Raw genomic sequence first — 25,694 nt, 5'->3', positions numbered from 1 at the left:
CAATAATGTCCTTGCTGAGACATAAAGACAAATACACCATTGGTTCATCAAGCAGGTCCTTGCTGAGACATAAAGACAAGCACACCACTGATCAATCAATAATGTCCTTGCTGAGACATAAAGACAAATACACCATTGGTTCATCAAGCAGGTCCTTGCTGAGACATAAAGACAAATACACCATTGGTCAATCAAGCAGGTCCTTGCTGAGACATAAAGACAGGACACCATTGGTCAATCAAGCAGGTCCTTGTTGAGACATACATACTAGGACACCATTGGTCCATCAAGTAGGTCCTTGCTGAGACATAAAGACAAGGACACCATTGGTCAATCAAAAAGGTCCTTGCTGAGACATAAAGACTAGAACACCAGTGATCAACCAATAAGTCCTTGCTGAGACATAAAGACAAGGACACCATTGGTCAATCAAAAAGGTCCTTGCTGAGACATAAAGACTAGAACACCAATGATCAATCAATAAGTCCTTGCTGAGACATAAAGACAAATACACCATTGGTCAATCAAGCAGGTCCTTGCTGAGACATAAAGACAGATACACCATTGGTCAATCAAGCAGGTCCTTGCTGAGACATAAAGACAAGGACATCATTGGTCAATCAAGCAGGTCCTTGCTGAGACATAAATACTCGGACACCATTGGTCCATCAAGTAGGTCCTTGCTGAGACATAAGAACAAGGATAACATTGGTCCATCAAGAAAGTCCTTGCTGAGACACAAAGACAAATACACCTTTGGTCCATCAAAAAGGTCCTTGCTGAGACATAAAGACAAGGACACCATTGGTCCATAAAGAAGGTCCTTGCTGAGATATAAAGACAAATACACCATTGGTACATCAAGAATGTCCTTGCTGAGACATAAAGACAAATACACCATTGGTACATCAAGAATGTCCTTGCTGAGACATAAAGACAAGGACACCATCGGTCCATCAAGAAAGTCCTTGCCGAGACATAAAGACAAATACACCGTTGGTTCATCAAGCAGGTCCTTGCTGAGACATAAAGATAAGGACAACATTGGTCCATCAAGAAAGTCCTTGCTGAGACACAAAGACAAATACACCTTTGGTCCATCAAAAAGGTCCTTGCTGAGACGTAAAGACAAGGACACAATTGGTCCATAAAGAAGGTCCTTGCTGAGATATAAAGACAAATACACCATTGGTCCATCAAGAATGTCCTTGCTGAGACATAAAGACAAATACACCATTGGTCAATCAAGCAGGTCCTTGCTGAGACATAAAAACAAGGACACCATTGGTCAATCAAGCAGGTCCTTGTTGAGACATAAATACTAGGACACCATTGGTCCATAAAGTAGGTCGTTGCTGAGACATAAAGACAAGGACACCATTGGTCCATCAAGAAAGTCCTTGCTGAGACATAAAGACAAATACACCATTGGTCCATCAAGAATGTCCTTGCTGAGACATAAAGACAAATACACCATTGGTCCATCAAGAATGTCCTTGCGGAGACATAAAGACAAACACACCATCGGTCCATCAAGAAAGTCCTTGCTGAAACATAAAGACAAACACACCATTGGTCAATCATGCAGGTCCTTGCTGAGACATAAAGACAGATACACCATTGGTCAATCAAGCAGGTCCTTGCTGAGACATAAAGACAAGGACACCATTGATCAATCAAGCAGGTCCTTGCTGAAACATAAATACTAGGACACCATTGGTCCATCAAGAATGTCCTTGCTGAGACATAAAGACAAATACACCATTGGTACATCAAGAATGTCCTTGCTGAGACATAAAGACAAATACACCATTGGTACATCAAGAATGTCCTTGCTGAGACATAAAGACAAGGACACCATCGGTCCATCAAGAAAGTCCTTGCCGAGACATAAAGACAAATACACCTTTGGTTCATCAAGCAGGTCCTTGCTGAGACATAAAGACAAATACACCATTGCTCAATCAAGCAGGTCCTTGCTGAGACATAAAGACAAGGACACCATTGGTCAATCAAGCAGGTCCTTGTTGAGACATAAATACTAGGACACCATTGGTCCATAAAGTAGGTCCTTGCTGAGACATAAAGACAAGGACACCATTGGTCCATCAAGAGAGTCCTTGCTGAGACATTAAGACAAATACACCATCGGTCCATCAAGAAAGTCCTTGCTGAGACATAAAGACAAATACACCATTGGTCAATCAAGCAGGTCCTTGCTGAGACATAAAGACAAATACACCATTGGTCAATCAAGCAGGTTCTTGCTGAGACATAAAGACAAATACACCATTAGTCCATCAAGAAGGTCCTTGTTGAGACATAAAGACAAATACACCATTGGTCCATCAAGAATGTCCTTGTTGAGACATAAAGACAAATACACCATTGGTCCATCAAGAATGTCCTTGTTGAGACATAAAGACAAATACACCATTGGTCCATCAAGAATGTCCTTGTTGAGACATAAAGACAAATACACCATTGGTCCATCAAGAATGTCCTTGAGACATAAAGACAAATACACCATTGGTCCATCAAGAATGTCCTTGTTGAGACATAAAGACAAATACACCATTGGTCCATCAAATTAAACTTTGATAGTTTCTGTCCGAACGCACCATTTCATGAAAGTGCCAAATAATAAAAGCAGTTAAGTCTTAATGGAAAATCTATTTTTGTGCGTGCGTGTGCTAGCCTGGAACCATCCACGTGGCTGTGAAATTTTTTTTTTTATATTCTAGCCAAAATGCCTTGAATGTGCTCTCTGTGTGCAGCAGGGAAAGTTCCAGGTGTTAGTTTTGGCCTCCAACCAGCGGGGGCAGCAGAGCGCCATCATGCCATTGTCAGGTGACACCACGAGGACGTACTCCATTTCTTAAAAGTTGGACGTTTTCTCAATGATGGACGCTAACTTTTACAGCCAGCTTTGTCGTCGTCGACCACGAAAGAAAAGTCACGAATACAACATGACGTTGTATCGAGATGTCACTGTTGCAAAGCATCATGGGAGATTTACTCATCGCTGACTTCAACTCTTTAAATAGTTTATGCCACTCAATCTCTTCCACGATAAACGCTCGTCCTATTGGACGGCTGCCAGGTCCACACACACACACACACACACACACACACACACAGAGAAAGAGAAGATGACAGGGTAGAAAGTATAATGAAAGGATGTAAAAACGGATGACAGCCCACATGGCGGGTTTCCTCAACATACACTATAACTACTACTACTATACACACACACACACACACACACACACACACACACACACACACACACACACACACACACACACACACACACACACACACACACACACACACACACACACACACACACACACACACACACACACACACACACACACACACAAAACTAGTTTTTCCATAAAGACTTAACTGCTTTTATTCTTTGGCACTTTCATGAAATGTTGCATTCGGACAGAAACTATCAAAGTTTAAATACACAATACATTGTACTAATTGATGCCCATATCTATCTATCTAAATCATTTAAAAATGTTATAATAATTTAATTTAATATTTTGCACTAGTTTTGTTGGCCTGCAGAATATTGTCAGAAAAAAAAAACAATAAGAAAATGCCAGAAGAATAAGCAAAAATATGTAATGTAATAAGAATAGCTGAAATGTGGATTTCAATAAGTCAGGGGTGCAACAAGGGCCACACACTGAAAAGTCAAAGTATGCAGTATTTTTGGTAAAAATAATGGAAAAAAATAGGCATTTTATGTATTTAAAGACCAAACTTTTTGTCATTTTTGTGCTACAAGTGACAAACTGTAGTTATTATTGTAAAATGTTACTTTTTTTTAATTTTTTTTTTTTTATACATCGTGTCTTCTCCCTCCCCCCTTTCCATTTTTACTACTCAACTGCAGGCCGCGAAAGGCCCCAGGGCCACACTTTGGACACCCTGTAATAACTAACAATAGTATACTTTGTCACTTATAACACAAAGCTTGCACTTTTATTATAAAATATATATGTATATATTTATGGCGACTTGTCCAGGGCGTTCCCTGCCTTCCGGCCGAATGCAGCTGGAAAAGGGCTCCATCCACCCCCCCTGACCTCGACAGGGACAAGCGGTAAGAAATGGATGGATGGATGGATATATGTTTATCCATCCATATAAAATCCCTTCTTTTTTTACTTTGCAGTTTTCTTTGCGTGTTTCACAAGACATGAAGAGAATTTCACATGAATATTTTTCATTTAAGTGAGGAGAAAAAGCTCCTTGCCAAACTAGCTTAAAAAACACTACTTTTAGTCTGTGTTTAATAATATCACAGTAACTTGTACCAATTAAGTTAATTTCGGTTAAAGTCAGTTCGGTTTTCCGATCGGCGTTGCTCGGCGATTTTTTTTATGGAGGTTTGCACCTGGCAACCTGCTTTAACCGGCATTTCTACAAGAAACCAGCAGGTTCTCGGACACCTTAAATTGCCTCAATTGTGCTCCAAGTTCGGCTCCGCTGGTCGAGCTCGCTGAGAGATGCACAAGCATCTTGGAAACATCTCACGCACACACACACAAACACGGACATTCACACCATGGACCTACCGCTCGCAGCTTGTGTCTCACGACCGCCTTTCCGTGCGGCGGCGGGTCACTCTTCCTTTGCAGTCCGCTTCTCGGCGGCGGTCTGTCGGCTTTGTCCGCCCCCGCGGCGGATCGCTTCTCGCGGCTGCGGCTGCCTCCATGGTCCCCGCCAGATGAGGCGTCCAAGCTGCTGAAGTTCCACACCAGCAGAGTCTGGATGAGCAGCACGGCCAGCGCGGCAACGACCACCGCAGCCTTGGAGCGACGCGCCAGCCTGCGGGAACACGCCGGAACGCTCATGGCGTCCTCCCTGCGGCCGCTGCACGCCGTCCACCGAGCAGCTGCCGGGGACAGAGGAGGGGGGCAGGGGGAGGCGGGATGTTGGGCAGGCTTTTTTGGCAGGGGCGTAAAAAGAGGAGAGAACCGCAGGCGTAAGTCCACACCAGACGGATGACGTCAGCAACACGCTGCGTCTATGCCCCCCCACACTCCCCGGGGTCTTCTCATTGGATGAATTTACAGTGATTGACAGTTGACAGCTCCTAAAAGTAGCCCCGCCCACCACACGTGGGGTTAGCGTGAAGGTGTGGATTCTCGCAATGCATTGTGGGACGCCCACAAGCAGTCTAACGTTCGGAACCTTCTTGCGTCAGAACTTAGTGAAGCCCCTCTACACACCATGTCAGTCATTGCAATGCAGCTCCATCTAGTGGACAAATGGAGCCATTACACTCCCAGAAATACGTAAAGAAGAAACGTTTCCAGAGTGTAACGATATAGCAGGTCACGCGACGGAGACCTGAACAACGTGGAAAACATCCAACTTGAATTTATCTGAATTTAAACGTTTTCTCAAGTAAGACACCTGGCCACGAAAACTAAGATACAACAAACAAATATGACACTAAAAATCCGTGAAGCAGGTCACCCGCCCCCATGAAAAAAGAACAAAGCGCGAAACTTCCAGAAATTAGTCAATACCAAATTAAGACGGCTTTGTTTTTATAGTTTAATTAGACGAAATTAATGGATATATTGTGACACCATGGGATTATGTGTGTTTCAGAATGGATCTAACCATCAACTTTTATAGACTACTAAAATTTTAAATTGCTTCATTTGTTCACTCATTAGACGGGTTCATCAATTAACATGACGTCATGTGGAATAACTTAAGATACACAATTGTGTTCAAACGGAGAGAAAAACGACACATTGGTAGAGTTAACATAATCAAGGCTGTGAATCTTTGTGCACCACACAATTAGATTCTTGGGGGTACCCATTCAATAAACAGAATCCTAATTCAAAATCAATACTTTAAATAACATCGGATGCCTTATCTATGATTAACGACATTCCTCCATAAAAAAAGACAAACAGCGCTGATAAATGTTTGTATTACTTAGAAGAAAACTGGTTTTGTTTAATAAAATGTCATCCAAACATTTACTCAAATAAAATAAGGCAACAATGAAAGTGTCCAACACTTCTCTTTTGCAAAATAAATGTGTACAGCAGATGTGGGCTTCTACATCAACTATATATGATTGGCCTGAGTGGCTGGACAGGACAGATTAAAAAAATTATAAATTAAAAATCTAAATTTTAAATTGTGAGTCAATCAAAAATAGATTTTTTTTGGACACTCCTAATTATTTTGTCAACACATTAGCATACGCTGTTAGCATACGCTATGAACGGACTAATGTCTTCACTTCAAAAAAGAGCAAAAACCAGGCATAAGTTTGACGCGTAACGTATTTAAAAATGGAACAACAAATTGGGGCACTTAGAAAAAAGAAGACTAGTCTACAGTGTTTGCTTTGTTAGCTGTAACACAAAGCTAGGATGTTGGTAAAGTTTAGCATAAACATTGGATCGCTGTTATGTACAAATCCTATTTTACTTGTGCAGCCCTAAGGAGAAAAAGTTCAGACCTATCTAAGCCCCGAAAGACTCAGGAACAGGAGGCTTAGGTTGCAAGCCGTGTGTCTTCATGTGAAGTCTCACGTAGGCCTTCCGGAAGAAGCTCTTCCCGCAGACCTCGCAGCTGTGCGCCTTCTCACCCGTGTGCACGGTGCTGTGCTTCTTGAGCCCGGAGCGGTCGGCGAAGCAGCGGCCGCACACGGAGCAGGCGTAGGGCTTTTCTCCCGTGTGCGTGCGCTCGTGGCGGTTCATGTTGTGCAGGCAGTTGAAGGCCTTGTTGCACACGGCGCACGAGAAGGGCTTCTCGCCCGTGTGCACCCGCATGTGGGTCTCCAGGTCTCGGCGGCTGTCGAAGCACTTGCCGCACTCGTGGCACACCTTGCCGTTCCGGTGGGTCTTCAGGTGGACCATCAGGTCGCTCTGGCACTCCATGCGCGCGCCACACACGCCGCAGTCCGTGGTGTGACTGTTGGCGTGGTTCACCAGGGAGATGATGGAATGGAACATCTTACCGCACACCACGCAGATCTCTCGCCGCTTGGGTTTCGGCATGGCGCCTGCGGCGCCCTGGGCGTCATTCTCTCCCGCGTTCTTCTTGTTCTCGTGCATCTGCAGGTGGCGCTTCCGGGCCGAGTAGTCGTTGAACCTCTTGCCGCACACGGAGCAGGCGTACGGCTTCTCTCCCGTGTGCGTGCGCATGTGTCGCTTCATGTTCTGTTGGTAGTTGAAGGCCTTGCCGCAGTGGCTGCACAGGAAGGGCTTCTCGCCCGTGTGGACGCGGATGTGCACCTCCAGCTCTTTGCAGCTGTCGAAACACTTGCCGCACATGGCGCACTCCTTGCCGTCGCAGTGGGACTTGCGGTGGAGCGTCAAGTCGTCCTGGGAGTCCATGTGAAGGCCGCACACGCCGCAGTCGGTGGGGTGACTGTTGCCGTGGTTGACCAGGGTGGTGAGGGAGTTGAACATCTTGCCGCACACCGCACATATGACCCTGCCCGTCTGCTGACTGGGGGACGTGGACGTCGTGATCTCCATGGCTTCGCACTCGTGGATCATCATGTGGCGCTTCCTGGTGGAGTGGTCGTTGAAGTGCTGGCCGCACACGTCGCAGGCGTACGGCTTCTCACCGGTGTGCGTGCGCATGTGCCGCCGCATGTTGTGCTGGCAGTTGAAGGCTTTGTGGCACTCGCCGCACTTGAAGGGCTTCTCGCCCGTGTGCACCCGCATGTGCGTCTCCAGAGCCTTGGTCGTGCCGAAGCCTTTGCCGCAGACGCCGCACACGCTGCCTCTCATGTGCGTCTTGACGTGGCCGGTGAAGTCCGCGTCGGACTCAAAGCGCTTGCCGCAGACGCCGCACATGTCTTTGGCGTGAGCCTCGCTGTGATTGGCCAGTGAGATCATGGCGTGGAAGCCCTTGCCGCAGACCTTGCAGCTGATGGCCGACTTTCTTTTCTCTCGGACTTTGAACTGGGATTTTTTGCTCTTCTTCCACTCGTCCCCGCTGTCGTCGCTGGGAACGCTCTCGTCGCCTTTCCACTCCTCTTCGCTGTCGATGGCTGCGGCGCTGAAGGAGGCCTCGTCCCCGCACGCCGCCGCCATCTGCTCCTGTGAGCTGCTCTGCTGGGGACTCTTTTCTTTGGTGCTTGGAAATTCAGAGAAAGGTGCCATGACGCCAACTTTGCTGTCGAACTCGGCGCCCGCTGTCATCTCGTTGCCCAAAGGCGCTATCCATTCCTCCTCGGATTGCTCCGCCTCTTCCTGCGGCTGATTACCGGGTTGGAAGTCTTCATTCCAGACGGAAAGAGCCAGCTCTGGTTGATCTTGAAGACGAAATACAGAAAATTCATAATAATATCATCACGCATGAGGGTGACACAATTACTGTAAATTCCAGACTATAAGCCACAACTGTTTTCCTACGCTTTGTACCTTGCGGTTGATAAATTGGTGCAGCTAGTTTATGGATTTTTCTTCGCTTACGACCATAATGCAAATACACCTATGAAGGTTCTCATTCATCCAGGTCGTTATATCAGGGCGTTCAATCGTTCGCAACTAGACTGCTTGGTTTGTCTTGGAAGACGTTTCGCCACTCATCCGAGTAGGCTTCATCAGCGCATGTTCACAGACTTAGCTTGGTCAGATCTAGTCCAAACGGTTGGTGCCAAAACTCCAAATATTTATAGCAGAACAAGCAGTAGAAAAGGGATGGATAGATATTTGGGGTTTTGGCACCAACTGTTTGGACTAGATCTGACCAATCGAAGTCTATGGGCACAAACTGATGAAGCCTACTCGGATGAGCGGCCAAACATCTTACAAGACAATCCAAGCAACCTAGTTGCGAACGATTGAACGCCCTGAAATCATAATGCAAACTGGCTGAATGGGTGTTATTGTTTGTGCTATGGCGCCATCTTTTGGACGAGTTCGCTCCCTGTAGGTGTTGCAGTGCTGCATTGCCCTTTTAGACTGAGCTTTTAAACGGAAGTACAAGTGACAGTCTGTCATCTAGCTGTCCACAGCGTTTCTACTTGTATGGATTTTTCATTCACCATCACTCCAGGCAATGTTTGGAGGTTTTACAATATAACTAAAACAATTCATATTTAGTAAACCGTCCCATGTGTGATGTCTGTTGGAGTGTTTTCATGCATATTTGTACATGCTATTGTAATGTAATCAAGCTAGCGTCGTTAGAATTACCTAATATGCTAACACGTTTACAGGTGTCTGTGTTAATATTATTAACTTACAATGGCATTCTTTTTGTATTGTTTCACTTTCATAAATTTAACCAAAACGTCACCATGGAGTTATTGAGTCTGATTAGCTGATTGGAGAGCTAGCTTCCGCAGCTCGTGGGTCCATGACGATGACTTCTGTTTTGTTTGATCAGCCGTTTCGCTGTAGTGTTAGAGACACTGTTTGGAAACAATTAAGGTATGTAAATAAACATTTACAAAGTTTTTCTGTGTAAATAACTCATTTCACAACATATATATATATATATATATATATACACCTGTGGCTTATATATGGAAAAATAGTTTTTTCTTTTGAAATTTTGTGGGTGCGGACTATATACTGTTGCACTCTAAAGTCCTGAAAATACGATACACAATATTATTATACGCAGCGATTTAAAGGGGCTGTTTGCAACTTGCTCAAAGTTACATCACAGGCTAGCTTTTGTTGGTGGTTTAACCGAACAGATTGTCTATTTTGTCACAATTAAAACTTTATAAACACATATGCATAAACAATGAAATGTTGGCATTCTTCCAAATGCTCACCCACAGGAGATCTTTGCGTACCAAATGATCAACAAAATGGATGCAATGGCCGCCATGAAGAGATTAAAGAGGTTAGCAAGACCATAAATCAATCCTTGCGTTCTTTCTGCATGTGCGTATCCTAAAGGTTTGAACTAGGATGACAGCGGGTCACAATGATCAAACACCAGCGCTCTCTAACCATCTACCTATGACTGGGTCAATAAAACAATATCAGTATAGATCGCCATAGACACGCAATAAATAAATAAAAAGTTTGATACATATATTTTTTTTGGCCGGAAGAAAAAGGTTACAAAGCAAGGTTGGTTGTATAAACAAAGGCTCATGCTTTCTGGTAAGTGAGCAACGCAGGAAGTGATCATTGATCAGTGGGGGTGAGACATTAACATTACCAGTATCAAGTTTGGTTGGCCGTCTTGTTGTCTGGCTTTTGTTTCTTTGCATGGAGTGAGAAGAGAAAGTAATTTATGAAGAAATTGCAAATAAAAGAGGAAGTCACCTCAACAGTATGGCAGTTTTTTGGATTTAAGTATTATTATTATTTTTTTTTAAAAGGGACCATTTCTTTTACTTTTCAACCCTTGTCCGCTCCCTATTCGGGTATACGGAAACAACAGGTAGGAACCCAAGCGCAGGACTGTATAAATAAAATAATTTAAAAAATATAGAAAATAGAACCATAGTATTTTGGTGTAATAATATTTAAATAATTACTGCAAAACATACATTCATTTCCATACTTGAATCAGAATAACTGACCAAATTAAATGTTACAGTTAAATGTAACTGGCACTAAACATGCAGAAAATAGTTATTCTCAGGTTTCTCTGTTTACATTTTCACACGTTGCACTATTTTGTTACACTCTAACAAGCATTTCTTAAATTGTCCTTATTTTTGCACATTAATTTAAAGGGGTTATCGTTAAGTGTTCAATGTTATTTTACCATTTAGTTTACATTGATTGAGTGATTTCCATGCTGGTGTTGACATTTCCTTTCCGCCTTGATAGCTGATGGGATTACAATCAGGTACTTTTGAAATAAAAATGTTTACATTTATTATATTTTTCTCCTGATCCTTTTTTCGATGGGTCATAAAAATATCAACACTTACCGATGTCGACCAATACAAAACGCTTATATCGTGATACAGTTTTCCGCCGTAACACCCAGCCCTAAATCCGCTTAACTGTGACATAAACAGCTTTCATTTTATACCCTTACCGACGTATTCAACAGATTGAATTAAACTACTCACGTTTGAACATTACACGGGAAACTGAAGAAAAATTAGATAGTCCCAAAAATGGTCCCTGCATACCAAAATGGCTGACTACCTATGAATCTTAGTTATGGTCTTTCATGACTTTTGTGCATTTCAATTGTGTTGTACGTGCAATTTTTCACCGATATTCATAAAGTTGCAAGATTTGCTACGTTTTCCAGTATGTTAAAGCCCTCAAAAAGATGATTTAATTACCGTATTAATATTAATAGAAGTGGCATGGCGCAGTGGATGAGTGGCCGTGCGCAACCCGAGGGTCCCTGGTTCAATCCCCACCTAGTACCAACCTCGTCATGTCCGTTGTGTCCTGAGCAAGACACTTCACCCTTGCTTCTGATGGGTGTTGGTTAGCGCCTTGCATGGCAGCTCCCTCCATCAGTGTGTGAATGTGTGTGTGAATGGGTAAATGTGGAAGTAGTGTCAAAGCGCTTTGAGTACCTTGAAGGTAGAAAAGCGCTATACAAGTACAACCCATTTATCATTTATTTATTTATCAAAGAACAACAAGAAAGGAACCATTTCAAGAGGGGTTTTTTTTAGGTACATTTTTAAAAACAGACATGTTTTTCTTGACACAACTTTCGATTTTAGCGTGTTTAATGGATTAGTATTGGGTCCGTCCCCCATTAATTGTTCTTATTAACTCAGTCGTCAGCCGACAACCTTTACGGACACATTAATAAGCGCGCGACAATGTCTAGAAATAACTGTGTGGGTGGAATTGAATACTTCAGTCAGTATACTTTAATACGTATACAAATGCACTGGAACACTTAGTGGAAATATTTACCCTCTTATTCTAGAGACACCGCTACAGTCGCCATTGTTGGAAGTTGGTCCCTCCTCTTCCGGTACCTACCCAAGATGGCGAGTATTGAGGGCGGTAAAGCCCGTCACTGCGCACTCGCTGTCAATATGGCCACCTTGAATGCGACATCCGGGCACTGACAGCGCAATGCAGAGTGCCTTAATTCCAAATGTAAACATAACCAATACACTTCTTCCTGCTCTGTTATATTTTAATATTTAGTTATAGATGATATAATGATTACGACTCCAAATGATGACTACCCTACCCTGACTCAATGTCGCCCCTAGCGGCAGCGTAAAAAAACGGTTAAAGTTGGCGGGTGTTTGGTGTCAGACGTGGGGGGAAAAAAGCAGATAAAAACGAACCTGCAGATTTTTTGTCGGGGTCGGTGGGGATTTTGTTGAGCTTCTGCAGTCGGTCAATCTCCCGTTTGGAGCGCACCAGCTCTTCGTGCAGACCAACAATGGTGCCTCTAACCGCCTCAAAGATCTCTTCCGCGGCCGCGCTCAGCCGCTCGTTAACGGTCACTTTAAGACGCTGGAAGCTGGACATGACGCAGGAGGACAATTGACCGCGTATCGTTGTCGTCAACGAGCTCAAATGGGATTTCTCTAGGCGGCAACACACGCCAGGATCGATTGTTGGGAGCGGGACTAACTTCCGGTTTCTTTTTCTTCTTCTTCGATTGTAGATGAATGCAGGGTGCTGTTAAATAAATGCTGCCTCTACAGGCTGCTAGTGAAACTACACCCTTTGATTGATTGAAACTTTTATTAGTAGATTGCACAGTACAGTACATATTCCGTACAATTGACCACTAAATGGTAACACCCGAATACGTTTTCAACTTGTTTAAGTCGGGATCCACGTTAATCAATTCATGGTACAAATATATACTATCAGCATAATACAGTCATCACACAAGTTAATCATCAGAGTATATACATTGAATTATTTACATTATTTACAATCCGGGGGTTGGGTTGCTATCAGCATACTTCAGTCATCAACAATTATATCGTCTGAGAAATGGACATTGTACAAACCCTGTTTCCATATGAGTTGGGAAATTGTGTTAGATGTAAATATCAGAGGTGTGGACTCGAGTCACATGACTTGGACTCGAGTCAGACTCGAGTCATGAATTTGATGACTTTAGACTCGACTTGACAAAATGTAAAAAGACTTGCAACTCGACTTAGACTTTAACATCAATGACTTGTGACTTCACTTGGACTTGAGCCTTTTGAATTGACATGACTTGACATGACTTGCTACTTTCCCCAAAACCCAAAGATGAAAAAGTTATTCGGGAGCGCTCTGTGTTTTTCATTGTGTACTTGTCTATCAGCGTTGCGTGTGTCAGCTGGTGTGCTCTCAGTACAACAGCCAATCAAATTAGATCTACTTTGTTTTCATCACACAGCATTCATCCAATCAAATTGCAGGAAGAAGACATGTCCAAACCACACGCCAGTGAACAAAAAATGATACCTAAAATAATTTCGTTTGGGTATAAAAATTACGAGGTGGTCAACACAAAACGGTTTGCAGTATGCAACACATGCGGTTCGAAAATTACTGATGGAGAGGCAACAACTTCCAACTTCGTCCGGCATTTGAAGTTGCACAAAGAACGGTAAGTTTTGAATGTAAGATAACGTTTATTGGCTAAGTAACGTGACTTTTATTTGCAGTGAGGCTGTAAACTCACTGCTAACGTTATAACGTTATTGCAAACACGGGAATCTGTTGCAGTTCACTATCTTATTCATACTTTTTGTTCAGTGATTTTTTTTAAGCAGGGTTACGTTAGTCAATATATCACACGTAACGTTAGACGGCGGTCAGCAGCACCGCGTATTTTAGCCACCTAAAAAAAGACAAAAATAGTAAAATAAAGGTCAGTTAAAATGTATACTATATTATGAATATGTGTACCGTTTTAGCTAGCTTTCTGACATACTGTTGGTTGTTTACCTCAGTGGTCCCCAACCACCGGGCCGCGGCCCGGTACTGGTCCGTGGATCGATTGGTATCGGGCCGCACAAGAATTTTTTCTTTTTTTTTCCTTTTTTTAATTAAATCAACATAAAAAACACAAGATACACTTACAAGTAGTGCACCAACCCAAAAAAACTCTCTCCCCCCTTTTGTTCTGGGCATTGAACATGAAGACTCTTCCTTCACTGTTCCGAGTGGCCATGAGAGTCTTGGCAGTGCCTGCCTCCAGTGCTCCAGTGGAGCGAGTTTTCAGCCATGGTGGCATCATACTACGCCCCCATCGTGCACAAATGACTGACAGACTCTTGGCTAATTTGGTCTTTTGCAAATGCAATGCAGCATAGGGCCCTGACATAAAAAGTACAACTTTTTTGTTATGTTCACGTATATGTCATGTTTTTTCAATGTTAACACTTTTGTACAAATAAGTACATTTGCACTTTATTTTTCAATGTGTTTGTTCTGTAAAGGAATGAGTTAATGTTTAAAATGACTGGTTAATAGTGCTATTATAAAGTGCAATGTCAGCACAATTTTCTTTCCTGCAATTTAAAATGCACTTGTTTTAATAAATAAATACAGCGTTTGAAAAGCATACACAATCTGTGTTAATATATTAGTCTGTGGTTAAAAGGACTTGAAAGGACTCGAAACTCAAAATGCAGGACTTAGGACTTGACTTGAGACTTTCCAGTCTTGACTTTGGACTTGACTCGGGGCTTGCCTGTCTTGACTCGGGACTTGACTCGGACTTGAGGGCAAAGACTTGAGACTTACTTGTGACTTGCAAAACAATGACTTGGTCCCACCTCTGGTAAATATAAACGGAATACAATGATTTGCAAATCATTTTCAACCCATATTCAATTGAATGCACTACAAAGACAAGATATTTGATGTTCAAACTCATAAACTTTATTTGTTTTTGCAAATAATAATTAACTTAGAATTTCATGGCTGCAACACGTGCCAAAGTAGTTGGGAAAGGGCATGTTCACCACTGTGTTACATGGCCTTTCCTTTTAACAACACTCAGTAAACGTTTGGGAACTGAGGAGACACATTTTTTAAGCTTCTCAGGTGGAATTATTTCCCATTCTTGCTTGATGTACAGTTTAAGTTGTTCAACAGTCCGGGGTCTCCGTTGTGGTATTTTAGGCTTCATAATGCGCCACACATTTTCAATGGGAGACAGGTCTGGACTACAGGCAGGTCAGTCTAGTACGCGCACTCTTTTACTATGAAGCCACGTTGATGTAACACGTGGCTTGGCCTTGTCTTGCTGAAATAAGCAGGGGCGTCCATGGTAACGTTGCTTGGATGGCAACATATGTTGCTCCAAAACCTGTATGTACCTTTCAGCATTAATGGCGCCTTCACAGATGTGTAAGTTACCCATGTCTTGGGCACTAATACACCCCCATACCATCACAGATGCTGGCTTTTCAACTTTGCGCCTATAACAATCCGGATGTTTCTTTTCCTCTTTGGTCCGGAGGACACAACGTTCACTGTTTCCAAAAACAATTTGAAATGTGGACTCGTCAGACCACAGAACACTTTTCCACTTTGTATCAGTCCATCTTAGATGAGCTCAGGCCCAGCGAAGCCGACGGCGTTTCTGGCTGTTGTTGATAAACGGGTTTTGCCTTGCATAGGAGAGTTTTAACTTGCACTTACAGATGTAGCGACCAACTGTAGTTACTGACAGTGGGTTTCTGAAGTGTTCCTGAGCCCATGTGGTGATATCCTTTACACACTGATGTCGCTTGTTGATGCAGTACAGCCTGAGGGATCGAAGGTCACGGGCTTAGCTGCTTACGTGCAGTGATTTCTCCAGATTCTCTGAACCCTTTGATAATATTACGGACCATAGATGGTGAAATCCCTAAATTCCTTGCAATAGCTGGTTGAGAAAGGTTGTTCTTAAACTGTTCAACAATTTGCTCACGCATTTGTTGACAAAGTGGTGACCCTCGCCCCATCCTTGTTTGTGAATGACTGAGCATTTCATGGAATCTACTTTTATACCCAATCATGGCACCCACCTGTTCCCAATTGGCCTGTTCACCTGTGGGATGTTCCAAATAAGTGTTTGATGAGCATTCCTCAACTTTATCAGTATGTATTGCCACCTTTCCCAACTTCTTTGTCACGTGTTGCTGGCATCAAATTCTAAAGGTAATGATTATTTGCAAAAAAAAAAAAAAAAAGTATCAGTTTGAACATCAAATATGTTGTCTTTGTAGCATATTCAACTGAATATGGGTTGAAAATGATTCGCAAATCATTGTATTCCGTTTATATTTACATCTAACACAATTTCCCAACTCATATGGAAACGGGGTTTGTAACAGTGTAAGTCTCACTTTGTAGGAAATGTACAGCGAGCGGTGAACATAGTGAGCCCAGAAAGCATAAGACAGGGGTGTCTTATAAACGACTGTAACATAGAAATGTTTGTCAACATTATTACTGTATGTTACAGGCAAAATGTTTTCTACATAAATGCAGATTTATTAAAGTAAGGCCTACATTTTCTGATTGGCTTAATGGTTTACAATTATTAATCAAATCTTGGAGGATGATTAAGTGTACAAAAGCCCTCAAATTGATATCTTTGTTAAAAACATTTAAAGTGATTTAGGTAGTCCTTTTTGTCATTTTTTTTGGTCATATTTTTTTACTATTATTATTTATTATTATTTAATATTCTATCTAAATTTGCTTTTGTTTCCTTTCCTTGACATGTTTCGCTGATGTTGAAAGTGCCTAGACCTTTGTGTGCATTATAAATGTATGTTTTTTCTTAAAAAAACAACAACAAAAAACAACAAATATTACAGGGGTGTCAAACTCATTTTATCTGTGCACACGCAGGCCGGACTATTAAAATCATGGCATTAAAACTAAAACAGAAAGACAACTTCAGATTGTTTTCTTTGTCTTACTTTGGGCGAAAAATAGAACAAACTCATTCTGAAAATATTACAATAAAAATATCGAAAAAAAATACCAGCAACGGTAAAGTTTGGATCCGAAAAGAAGAAAGTGAATGAATGTTTATAACTGAATACATTTACATATGCATAAACATTTGTTTTTGTTTGTATTATTTTTTTTAATTATTTCAGTAACCTTTATGACAACCTTTTTCCAAAACACAATATAGAATGTGAGATATAACAGGATAATGCATACATTTATCATTTGTTTTCAAAACGCATAAAAAAAGTGGGACCCCAAAAATTTACTGTGGGACCCCATTTTGAAAATTCCTAGCACCAACACTGATTGGTGCGTGCAAAACAGCAGCAGGCGGTTGTGGCCTGCGGGCCGGTTCTGATACTAATCAAATATCATCCCGGGGCCATAGATCATTCAAAAGAAAAAAAAATAGCCTGTATGTCAGCTTTGTAATATTAGTGTTAACATTTCGACGCTTTCTCATTATTTTACTCCTGTATGGGCTTTTACTCCATTTTTTAAATTATTATATATATATATATATACATATATGCATACATATATATATATATATATATATATATATATATATATATATATATATATATATATATATATATATATATATATATATATATATATATATATACATACATATATATATATATATATATATATATATATATATATATATATATATATATATATATATATATATATATATATATATATATACATACACATATATACATACATATACAGACACATATGTACATATATGAATACCCATTTATATATAAACATATATATATATATATATAAGCATACAAACACACACAAATATATATATATATATATATATATATATATATATATATATATATATATATATATATATATATATATATATATATATATATATACACATACATATATAGTACATACATATATTGTCTGTTTGTCTGTGTTGGCCCTGCGATGAGGTGGCGACTTGTCCAGGGTGTACCCGCCAACTGCCCGAATGCAGCTGAGATAGGCTCCAGCACCCCCCGCGAACCCAAAAGGGACAAGCGGTAGAAAATGGATGGATGGATAATTTTTTTTTTTAGTAATAGTATTTTTGGAATGTGCTGTGGGACTATAGACATGGTTCCCCCTTAATGTAACTGATAGTGGCACACCACCAAGGCAAAATTAAAGCCGCCACACCTTGAAAATATGTTTTTTTTGGTAAAAAAAATCAAAATAAAGAAGAATCCACACAAAATCTGATGCTATTTTTAACTTTTATTGCCAGTGCTATGCTAACACCCGGCCCAATTCTAACTGTATTCCGTCCCGTACACACACGTTTGTCTCCGTGCTTCCTCCGACACACAACTACACTTCTTCGACCTCCACCAATCCCCTTTCAGGCACAGACGGTGTGTTCACGATCATGGGAACAATGAACAACAAATCGAAACTACGAGGAACATAAAACATTACCACCAGCCATACTTGCCAACCCTCCCAGATTTTCCGGGAGACTCCCGAAATTCAGCGCCTCTCCCGAAAAACTCCCGGGACAAATTTTCTCCCGAAAATCTCCCGAAATTCAGGCGGAGCTGGAGGCCACGCCCCCTCCAGCTCCAGCACAACAAGGAGACGAAGCAGAAGAACGAGGAAGATACAGCCATGGCGACGCCGAGCGCCGACGACAAGTAAGATGAAGAAATACGCTTGTAAGACCCAAGCCGCAGCTGCGATTGGACCTGGTTAGCCTCCGGGAAGAAGTAGTGGACTACCAAGTGCTTGGCAGTGAAGATCTTCCTCAGGAAGCAAAGATTGACCGGTTTTGGGCCATGCTAGGGAGAGATAGAAGATTCCAGACTCGTGCATTTGATGACAGCACTTTTGTGCGTGCCACACAGCAATGCATCATCAGAGAGGGTGTTCAGCATGGTTAGAAAAATAGTGACAGAGAATAGATCAAGGATGGACAATTCAACCCTTAACTCAACAATGAGTAGATGAGTGTTATGTGTGTGTATATGTGTAAATAAATGAACAGTGAAATTAAAGTATTTCTCTTATTTATATATATATATATATATATATATATATATATATATATATATATATATATATATATATATATATATATATATATATATATATATATATATATATATAGCTAAAATTCACTGAAAGTCAAGTATTTCTTATATATATATATATATATATGTATATGAAATACTTGACTTGGTGAATTCTAGCTGTAAATATACTCCTCCCCTCTTAATCACGCCCCCAACCACGCCCCCGCCCCACCCCCGACCACGCCCCCGCCCCCACCTCCCGAAATCGGAGGTCTCAAGGTTGGCAAGTATGCCACCAGCAAGTCGTTACTATGAATATACATATTTCAACTATTATTTGCGCACTACTGACAAGTGATACAAAATATGCCTTTAAGGAGACAACGTCCAGATATGTAATATTTTGTGTTTGAATATTTAATTAAGTGATTGGAAGGGCTTTAAATGTAGATCAAAAACGTAATAAACCTTTAAAACCTTTAAAAACCTCTCACACTGCATTGCTAAATGTCCAAAATGAATATTAGCCTTCCATGTGAGAACTTGAAATAACTGGGAGATGCTTGCCAACCTGCAATGCAATATATATATATATATATATATATATATATATATATATATATATATATATATATATATATATATATATATATATATATATATATATATATATATATATATATATATATATATATATATATAATGCAATATTTTTTTCAGTGCCTTGTTTGAATTGTTAGTCATCAATTAAATCACTTTGTTATTTTCTGAAGTGGGATGAAGAAACAACCAAAGTGCTCTCAGCAGCTGTGGCTCATTTTCCTCTCACTGATGAAGAAACAATGCATGTAGTCGTCCCGGGCATATTTCCACAAGCCAAGGCACCACTTAAGCTGGAGTGAAAATTGACAGGTGGGGGAGCGGAGCAATAAAGACTCCCACTCAAATAATACACCAAATATAATGAAACAATTTGTTGTGAAGCACGCTGACTCAGCAGCTGACAGCTAACACACATTGCATACAAACAATCAAATAACACACAATCCTTCCTTACTAGAAAAACACTCGGACAGCGCAGACATCCGCCAAGACCGACCTGCCAATAGTAAGACAATAATCCGGATCAGCCCCGAAATGTCATCACTCATCCCATTATCTACCCATAACTTGTTGATTTATGTTGCTAACTAATTACAGACAAACCACTGGCAAAAAATAAATGGCCTTCTACAGTAAATTATTTGGAATGTGTCTTTAATGACACAAAAACCCTTTTTTTCCTACATGTAAACTTTTGGTGAAAAGTCACTTTGAGCGAGCTCGCATAGCGTGTGAAGCAGCCTTGTTAGCACTAGTTAGTAAAATAACGTGTGCAACAAGGCCACACTATATATCAAAATACTGCATTTGTATATACACTATATTGCCAAAAGTGTTTGGCCACCCATCCAAATGATCAGAATCAGGTGTCCTAATCACTTGGCCTGGTCACAGGTGTATAAAATCAAGCACTTAGGCATGGAGACTGTTCCTACAAACATTTGTGAAAGAATGGGCCGCTCTCAGGAGCTCAGTGATTTCCAGTGTGGAACTGTCATACAGGATGCCACCTGTGCAACAAATCCAGTCGTGAAATTTCCTCGCTCCTAAATATTCCAAAGTCAACTGTCGGCTTTATTATAAGAAAATTGAATATTTTGGGAACAACAGCAACTCAGCCACGAAGATGTAGGCCTAAACTGACAGAGAGGGCTCAGCGGATGCTGAAGCGCTTAGTGCAAAGACTTTCTGCACAATCATTTGCTACAGAGCTCCAAACTTCAATTGGCCTTCCAATTAGCCCACGTCCACGCAGAGAGCTTCATGGAATGGGTTTTCATGGACGAGCAGCTGCATCTAAGTCATACATCACCAAGTCCAATGCAAAGCGTCGGATGCAATGGTGTAAAGCACGTCGCCACTGGACTCTAGAGCAGTGGTGATGTGTTGGGGCGCGGTTGGGAGAGTGGCCGTGCCAGCAACCTGAGAGTTCCTGGTTCGATCCCCACCTTCTACCAACCTCGTCATGTCCGTTGTGTCCTTGAGCAAGACACTTCACCCTTGCTCAGTGATGGGTCGTGGTGAGGGCCTTGCATGGCAGCTCCTGTCATCAGTGTGTGAATGGGTGAATGTGTAAATAGTGTCAAAGCGCTTTGAGTACCTTGAAGGTAGAAAAGCGCTATTATCTATCTATATATATATATATATATATATATATATATATATATATATATATATATATATATATATATATATATATAGATAAGCCCATGAATAAGATTAGCCCGCAGTGTGTTTTTGGCTAAATTTAGTCCCCTGTGGATAGAACTGGAGTGACATTGCCAGGCTCTCGTGGGCGAAGATAGAATCTACGGTCAATGACCACAAAGTGACTTGAGCACAGCATCAATATATATGACCCAGTCCAAACAACTTTCCCCACTCATGGTGTAAATTACCTATATATATATGTAATGATTCCCGGGCACGGCCACCGCTGCTGCTCACTGCTCCCCTCACCTCCCAGGGGGTGATCAAGGGTGATGGGTCAAATGCAGAGAATAATTTTGCCAGGCTCTTGTGGGCGAAGATAGAATCTACGGTCAATGACCACAAAGTGACTTGAGCACAGCATCAATATATATGACCCAATCCAAACAACCTTCCCTACTCATGGTGTAAATTACCTATATATATGTAATGATTCCCTGGTGCGGCCACCGCTGCTGCTCACTGCTCCCCTCACCTCCCAGGGGGTGATCAAGGGTGATGGGTCAAATGCAGAGAATGATTTCGCCACACCTAGTGTGTGTGTGACAATCATGGGTACTTTAACTTTAACTTTAAATACACACCACATTGTTACATCACAAATACACACACAAAAGCATCGTAATGTGTGTACTAATGTCTGTGTGTGTGTGTTTGTGCACATGTAAACGTATAACAGGTTATTTGCAATTACCCGCAAAAAAATGGCTTTACCGCAGTTTGTACTGTATTCTCACACTTAAAGCATTGCTATTGCCGATTAGCAGTAGTGTGCCGTCAGGGCCAGCAAGGCCTTCTCTGCTGGCCTAACATAACCACAAATCATGATCATAATTAAAGATAAAAGTCATTTTTTATTTACTTTCCCTAAATATCTAAAAGTATCCATTTTCTCTTTATGTCATATTATGCTCCTTCCGGTGCTGTTGTTTTTAGTTAAGAGTTTTTATCCAATCAGAATTCAGCTAGCTTATGTTGCCATGCTGTACCAAATCTGCCAGGGGCCTTCAGAATCAATAATGCGGGCGTCCGTGCACTGTAAGTGAACGGGCACATACAGTTGATAGATACTTGCGATAGCCAATCAGATCACGAGTTGTTGTCAGTAAGCCTTCTAGATGGCCTAAGGTTGAGCGTGACATTTACGCGTCCTGTGATTGGATACTGACTGGGACCTTTAGCGGATGAATATGAGAACACATACAGTTGATAGACAGTTGCGATAGCCAATCAGATCACAAGTTGTTGACAGTAGCCTATCTAGGTAGCCTGACGTTAACGAGACTGTGATTGGATATTCATTTGTCATTCCAAAGTGAGTATCCAATCACAAGTTGCAATTTACTGAAGCAGGAAGTGTTGCACTGTAGCAGTGAAATCACCAATACTCACTTTTTTAACCCACAAAGAAGGAGAACAAAACGTTGATTAGGTGGCAGATATATATTTGCAAGGCCATTTTCAAGAAGGATATTTAAAGAGAAACTATATCTTGTGAGACCATGTCGGCGATGAAATGGGGAAATGCCCGCCACTTTCACATGAATCAACCGACTACGAGCGGTATCACTGGCTTATATGGCATTGAATGGGTGCTACAAATTGTGAGTTCAAATATTTTATTTCTTTATTTTTTCACATATAATGTTTTTTACAATTTTAATTTTGACAGTACCACATAAGATATGTTTTAATTGCTGATGCGGGTTTATTGATTTAAATGTGCCAGAAAACAGCCCGTTTTGTAAACTGTTGAGGTGTTTCAATGCCCGGTAGTGCGTAAATGTGTTCCTGTATTGTATTTCTCCAGCAATGGTCACGTGGGGACATAAATGATGGTATTTTGAGAGGTAATCATTGAAGTCGGACATCACTGAAGGCCTAGGTGGGAAACGCACGGCCCGATTAGGTGTAAAAACATTTGTGTAAACGTGATGGCAGATCACTCTGAGACAGCACACAAATGTATTTAAAAATAATAATAATAATAAATGCATATTTTAGCCAATTTTGCAGCCGTGCGCCTCACAGTTAGATAACATGGTACTTGACACATGTTAACTGTTAACATGCTAACTTTAGCATGCTAGCATTCCTGAAACGTTTGGTCGTGGGTGAGGTTATCGGGAAGGGCGTGACCACAAGCGTCAGGCGTGAACCCCGCGGTGCAAAAAGGGGCTGCTTTAATAATTACATATTTTCTTATTGAGAAATTTGCTCCACGATACAAACTTTTCCATTTACGAACCATGTTTAAGAGCCAATTAAGGTCTTAAACCGAGGTTCCACTGTATATATAAATATGTATACATACATTCTGTATGTTGCTTTTTAGGAGCAACATGAATAAGGTAAATACAAGTTACAAATGTCTCCAATATACACACTTTTCCATTTACGAACCCTGTTTGAGAGCCAATTAAGTTCTTAAACCGAGGTTCCACTGTATATATAAAAATATGTATGCATACATTCTGTATGTTGCTTTTTAGGAGCAACATGAATAAGGTAAATACAAGTTACAAGTTGCTCCACTATACAAACTTTTTCATTTACGAACCCTGTTTAAGAGCCAATTAAGTTCTTAAACCGAGGTTCCACTGTATATATAAATATGTATGCATACATTCTGTATGTTGCTTTTTAGGAGCAACATGAATAAGGTAAATACAAGTTACAAGTTGCTCCACTATACAAACTTTTCCATTTACGAACCCTGTTTGAGAGCCAATTAAGTTCTTAAACCGAGGTTCCACTGTATATATAAATATAAATATGTACACGTACATTCTGTATGTTGCTTTTTAGGAGCAACATGAATAAGGTAAATACAAGTTACAAGTTGCTCCACTATACACACTTTTACATTTACGAACCCTGTTTGAGAGCCAATTAAGTTCTTAAACCGAGGTTCCACTGTATATATAAAAATATGTATACATATATTCTGTATGTTGCTTTTTAGGAGCAACATAAATAAGGTAAATACAAATTACAAGTTGCTCAACTATACAAACTTTTCCATTTACAAACCCTGTTTAAGAGCCAATTAAGTTCTTAAACCGAGGTTCCACTGTATATATAAATATGTATACATACATTCTGTATGTTGCTTTTTAGGAGCAACATGAATAAGGTAAATACAAGTTACAAGTTGCTCCACTATACACACTTTTCCATTTACGAACCCTGTTTGAGAGCCAATTAAGTTCTTAAACCGAGGTTCCACTGTATATATAAAAATATGTATACGTATATTCTGTATGTTTCTTTTTAGGAGCAACATAAATAAGGTAAATACAAGTTACAAGTTGCTCCACTATACAAACTTTTCCATTTACGAACCCTGTTTAAGAGCCAATTAAGTTCTTAAACCGAGGTTCCACTGTATATATAAATATGTATACATACATTCTGTATGTTGATTTTTAGGAGCAACATGAATAAGGTAAATACAAGTTACAAGTTGCTCCACTATACAAACTTTTCCATTTACGAACCCTGTTTAAGAGCCAATTAAGTTCTTAAACCGAGGTTCCACTGTATGTATAAATATAAATATGTATACGTACATTCTGTATGTTGCTTTTTAGGAGCAACATGAATAAGGTAAATACAAGTTACAAGTTGCTCCACTATACAAACTTTTCCATTTATGAACCCTGTTTAAGAGCCAATTAAGTTCTTAAACCGAGGTTCCACTGTATGTATAAATATGTATACATACATTCTGTATGTTGCTTTTTAGGAGCAACATGAATAAAGTAAATACAAGTAACAAGTTGCTCCACTATACAAACTTTTCCATTTACGAACCCTGTTTAAAAGCCAATTAAGTTCTTAAACCGAGGTTCCACTGTATGTATAAATATACATATGTATACGTACATTCTGTATGTTGCTTTTTAGGAGCAACATGAATAAGGTAAATACAAGTTACACGTTGCTCCACTATACAAACTTTTCCATTTACAAACCCTGTTTAAGAGCCAATTAAGTTCTTAAACCGAGGTTCCACTGTATATATAAATATAAATATGTATACATACATTCTGTATGTTGATTTTTAGGAGCAACATAAATAAGGTAAATACAAGTTACATGTTGCTCCTCTATACAAACGTTTCCATTTACGAACCCTGTTTGAGAGCCAATTAAGTTTTTAAACCGAGGTTCCACAGTATAAATAAATATAAATATAAATATGTATTCGTACATTCTGTATGTTGCTTTTTAGGAGCAACATGAATAAGGTAAATACAAGTTACAAGTTGGTCCACTATACAAACTTTTCAATTTACGAACCCTGCTTGAGAGCCAATTAAGTTCTTAAACCGAGGTTCCACTGTATATATAAAAATATGTATACGTGTATTCTGTATGTTGCTTTTTAGGAGCAAAATAAATAAGGTGAATACAAGTTAAA

General features: G+C 40.4%; 2 protein-coding genes across 4 annotated transcripts in view; both read right to left on the bottom strand.

Moving 5' to 3' along the window:
• Nucleotides 1-4,917, bottom strand: part of LOC133620210 (xylosyltransferase 1-like) — a 35,310-nt gene extending 30,393 nt beyond the window's left edge. For both annotated transcript variants that reach the window (XM_061981501.1, XM_061981502.1), the window contains exon 1: nt 4,599-4,917. In XM_061981501.1, the coding sequence (XP_061837485.1) occupies nt 4,599-4,877 (279 nt within the window). In that variant the 5' untranslated portion in view covers nt 4,878-4,917. The remainder of the gene's footprint in view (nt 1-4,598) is intronic.
• A 1,044-nt stretch (nt 4,918-5,961) lies between these two features.
• LOC133620209 (uncharacterized) lies at nt 5,962-12,579 on the bottom strand. 2 transcript variants are annotated; one of them, XM_061981499.1, is made up of 2 exons: nt 12,269-12,579; nt 5,962-8,326 (listed from the first exon to the last, which is right to left on the bottom strand). In XM_061981499.1, the coding sequence occupies exons 1-2, from the start codon at nt 12,453-12,455 to the stop codon at nt 6,522-6,524; spliced, it is 1,992 nt and encodes a 663-aa protein (XP_061837483.1). In that variant the 5' UTR covers nt 12,456-12,579; the 3' UTR covers nt 5,962-6,521. The 2 variants fall into 2 exon arrangements, with proteins under 2 accessions (XP_061837483.1, XP_061837484.1); XM_061981500.1 differs by lacking the exon at nt 12,269-12,579 and adding an exon at nt 11,883-11,982.
• Nucleotides 12,580-25,694: the final 13,115 nt, after the last annotated feature.

The sequence above is a fragment of the Nerophis lumbriciformis genome, linkage group LG24, assembly GCF_033978685.3.
Source record: "Nerophis lumbriciformis linkage group LG24, RoL_Nlum_v2.1, whole genome shotgun sequence".
NCBI lineage: Eukaryota > Metazoa > Chordata > Actinopteri > Syngnathiformes > Syngnathidae > Nerophis > Nerophis lumbriciformis.
Note: the sequence above shows the minus strand (reverse complement) of the source record. Positions and strands in the feature narration are given on the sequence as shown.